The sequence below is a fragment of the Fulmarus glacialis genome, unplaced genomic scaffold (genome assembly GCF_000690835.1).
Source record: "Fulmarus glacialis isolate BGI_N327 unplaced genomic scaffold, ASM69083v1 scaffold46862, whole genome shotgun sequence".
NCBI lineage: Eukaryota > Metazoa > Chordata > Aves > Procellariiformes > Procellariidae > Fulmarus > Fulmarus glacialis.
The window spans coordinates 5650-9183 of record NW_009198074.1 but is presented as its reverse complement, the minus strand read 5'-3'; the positions used below and the strand labels follow the sequence as shown (position 1 = coordinate 9183).

Sequence of the window (3534 nt, the reverse complement as noted above, 5' to 3'; positions counted from 1 at the left end):
GGAATATCATAGTGTCCTGAATTAACAAAGCGAGGAGAAGAAAGTTAAAATGGAGACATGCTAAAGCAAAACAGCATTGAGAAGTTCCCTGTATAGAAGGGTAGTCAAAGTTTAACCAGTTTAAAATGAGCATTTAATGAATAAAAATGTGTGCCATTGGTATGGCTAAGATGTTTTTTTAATGAATTTTAATGGTGAGTCTGATTAGAGTATTTAATATTACTTCCAAATAAATTAGAACTTTGCTTACATTTACATGAAAAAAATAGAAAGCTCTATCTCCCTCTTCACATAGAGGATGAAGAGTCTTTTTTTTTTTTCCCCAAATATAAGGGGTTGGACTCAATAACTTCCAGAATCCGCTTCCAAACAAAATTATTCCGATTCTATATCACATTTCAGTGTTTTTGAAAATGAAATAAAGTACAATTAATAGAAATGGCCTCAAGTTGCGCCAGGGGAGATTTAGATTGGATAGTAGGAAAAATTTCTTCACTGAAAGGGTTATCAAGCATTGGAACAGGCTGCCCAGGGAAGTGGTTGAGTCACCATCCCTGGAGGTATTTAAAAGACATGTAGATGTGGTGCTTAGGGATGTGGTTTAGTGGTGGACTTGGCAGTGCTAGGTTAACGGTTGGACTTGATGATCTTAAAGGTCTTTTCCACCCTAAAGGATTCTATGATTCTATGAACACATCATTGTTTTCAAGAGGTTATGACCTTTCTCAGGCACAGTGGAACAGACCTTGGAGATAAAATAGTCTCTGAACTTGACGTCTTTGATCACAGTATGTGGGACATTAAGTGGAACGAAATCAATGAATCTCTGGATTTCATGGACCACAGCATCTGTGTAGGGCATCTGACTCCGATCTGCCATGCAGGGGCTTCGGTCTCGGCCAATCACACAGTCAATCTCCTTTTGAATTTTCTCTGTTAGGAAATAAGTAAGTGTTGAATGTACAAGTCCCCCATCTCTTTTCCTAAACCTCTCCCCATATTTACAGCAAAACTTGCTTTTAGCGCACCAGGAATATATGAATGTACTTAGCACTAATATCTCTTTCCTGTGAATAGAACTAAGACTAATACACATTTCCACACTGCAAATACATGTTTCCTTAGTCAGGGGATCATTGCCACATGTGGAAATAACAGGAATTGTCTAAATGGATCCCATGACCTATTAAAAAGTTTTCAATTATTTATTTCCTTTTCTATTACCTACTATCTCTGGGTATTTCTGGAGAATCAGAAGTCCATGTCTCAGTGTGACGCTGGTGGTCCCTGTTCCTGCAAAGAACAAGTCGAGCGTGGTTCTGCTCAAGGTCTCAACGGTGAATTCTGAGTGACCATTCCTTTTCTCCTGGCGGAAGATTTGGCAGAAGGTTTTGAATGACACAGCTAAGCAGCTTGTTTGAAAAGGAAAGTCCTGTACACATGATGTATGTTTTTAAACACATCTAATGTCTTTTCAAAAATACAACACTCACTCTCCAGAACACCAGCATTTACGGTACTTTTACTAAATAATATTATGAACATTTTTTAATATGGGAGGAGCATTGAATTACATCAACCAGACTAGCCTTCAGCTTTCCTAACTTTGGCTAGTGCTGTTAATTCTGTGTTTAAAAATCCTTGATAAGAAAATGGAGAGGATAGAATAAAGTTGATGTGCCAAGAAAAGCAAGTTCCCCTCTGTATTTGCAAAAGCCCAGTGCCCTGCCACAACTGAAATGGAGCTGGGATTCAAGCAGTGGTTTTCTTATAATCCAATAAATCTCTCGCTCATTACCTGTTCCATTTTGTTAAGAAAAGCATCAATAAAATCTCGAGGACAAGTGGGATCCAGGGTTTTCTGGTGTTCCGCTATGATTTCTAAAGTAAATTGATCAATTTTTTCAGTATTTTCTATCATTTTTTTATGAGGCCCAGGTAAATAATCCATAACAATTGGGAAGAAATTGTATAGCTGTAAAAATAAAATGATGGAAAAGCACATTCTGATTAATGTGGATACAATAAAATGTTCCCCTAACTGCAATTAAGAAAACGGGGCAATTAAACTGTTTTGGAACAGTAGGTCTTTATCACTCAACTAGATTTTAATGCCTTTTACTTTATGGTTTCACTATATTCAAGGATAGACTTCATTTTAACTTTTGCAATGATATCCTTCTTTGGACATACAATGGCAATTCCATAAGGTAAGAAAAAACAACAGGAATTGGTTATTTAACTGCCTTTTTGGCTTTCAAAAAATGTCTCCAAATTTAGGAAAATCCACTCCAATTAAAAATTAATAACATGGATAAATATTCATTAATAAAATACTACAATCATTAACAAATTTATTAATTAAATAAAACTGTACATACCTGTGTTTGTATAGAGTTCTGGAGCCAGTTATTTTCATCTAGCAACTCAATTAAAGTTATAAATTTCTTGTCCTCATAGTCAAACCGATCCCCAAAGATGATGGAGCAGATGATGTTGGAAACAGCATGGACTAGGAAGATGCCAGGATTGAAGGGTCGCTCTGCAAGAAAAAAAACCCCGGTATCTTGCTTTCAATATTTCAGGCATCCCCTCCTCTGACACTACAGAAAAGTTTTGCACCCTCTTGAGACCCAGAGTTTTGCAGTCATTTGAAAGGATGGTGAATAGCTTATCAATTTATTCTTCTCTACTTGAAGTGAACTAATTTCCCTGCTTGAATGGTTTAAGTATCTCTTTTGTACTGTTCTCAGCAGAACACTGGTCTGAGTGGCTTGGTTCCTCTTCACCTGACACACGTCTGTCTGCCTTATAGACTGTTTATTAAATGACCTAAAGATTCCCACCAAAACCCAATGAAACCATAAGGACTTTGCCTGAGCCATGTCTTTAGGTTATTGCACCCTGTTTATGAACTCTATTAGCATAACCTCAGTTGTATAACCCTCTCCTAGGGGTTCAAATGCCTGGGATCAAAGTCTAGTTTTGATAGCACAGCTGCATAAGCTTCTAAGAAGAGAACTATGGTGTGAGAAAAAAGCGAGATTAGACCCAAGAAAGAAAGGAAATGTATAATTGCAGACAGTGATAGGGTGCATCTCAAGGTTTCAAGAGGACAAACAACAACATGAAAAGGTATAAAATCCTGAAAGAAAAACAAGGAGTCAGAAAATGGCAACTTGGCAGCATTGAGGATCAGCCTATTCCAAGTAGCAACGGCACTAACCCTTCTCTGCCTGACTGGTGATTCCCTGGCCATTGAAGACTCAGCAGATGTCTCATCAGAGGTGGTGAGTATATTAATGCTAGGCCTAGTAGATATCTAGTCCTAGCTATTTATTATTTGCATTAAGAGTAAATAATGGCTTTATGCTTTTCATTTGTATATATCTTGCTTGCAAAGCCTTTTAGAACACAGTAAAAGATGCTTGTAACAAGGTGAGCCAGAGATGGAGGCTTGCAGTAGGGCATAGGAAATACAGTATTACCGTGCTAGTGAAAGGATAAGAGCCATGCAGGTGAGAGTGTTTTCTC

General features: G+C 37.6%; 1 protein-coding gene across 2 annotated transcripts in view; it reads right to left on the bottom strand.

Annotated features, from left to right (window-relative positions):
• Positions 1-3534, bottom strand: part of LOC104073105 (cytochrome P450 2H1-like) — a 7943-nt gene that overhangs the window by 789 nt on the left and 3620 nt on the right. Inside the window, exons 4-8 of one of the 2 annotated variants that reach the window (XM_009572773.1) lie at positions 2382-2542; positions 1799-1975; positions 1225-1366; positions 746-933; positions 1-16 (exon numbers count right to left, since the gene is read on the bottom strand). The exon at positions 1-16 is cut by the window's left edge and continues 117 nt beyond it. In XM_009572773.1, the coding sequence (XP_009571068.1) occupies positions 1-16; positions 746-933; positions 1225-1366; positions 1799-1975; positions 2382-2542 (684 nt within the window). The remainder of the gene's footprint in view (positions 17-745; positions 934-1224; positions 1367-1798; positions 1976-2381; positions 2543-3534) is intronic. The other variant, XM_009572774.1, reaches the window with a different exon arrangement.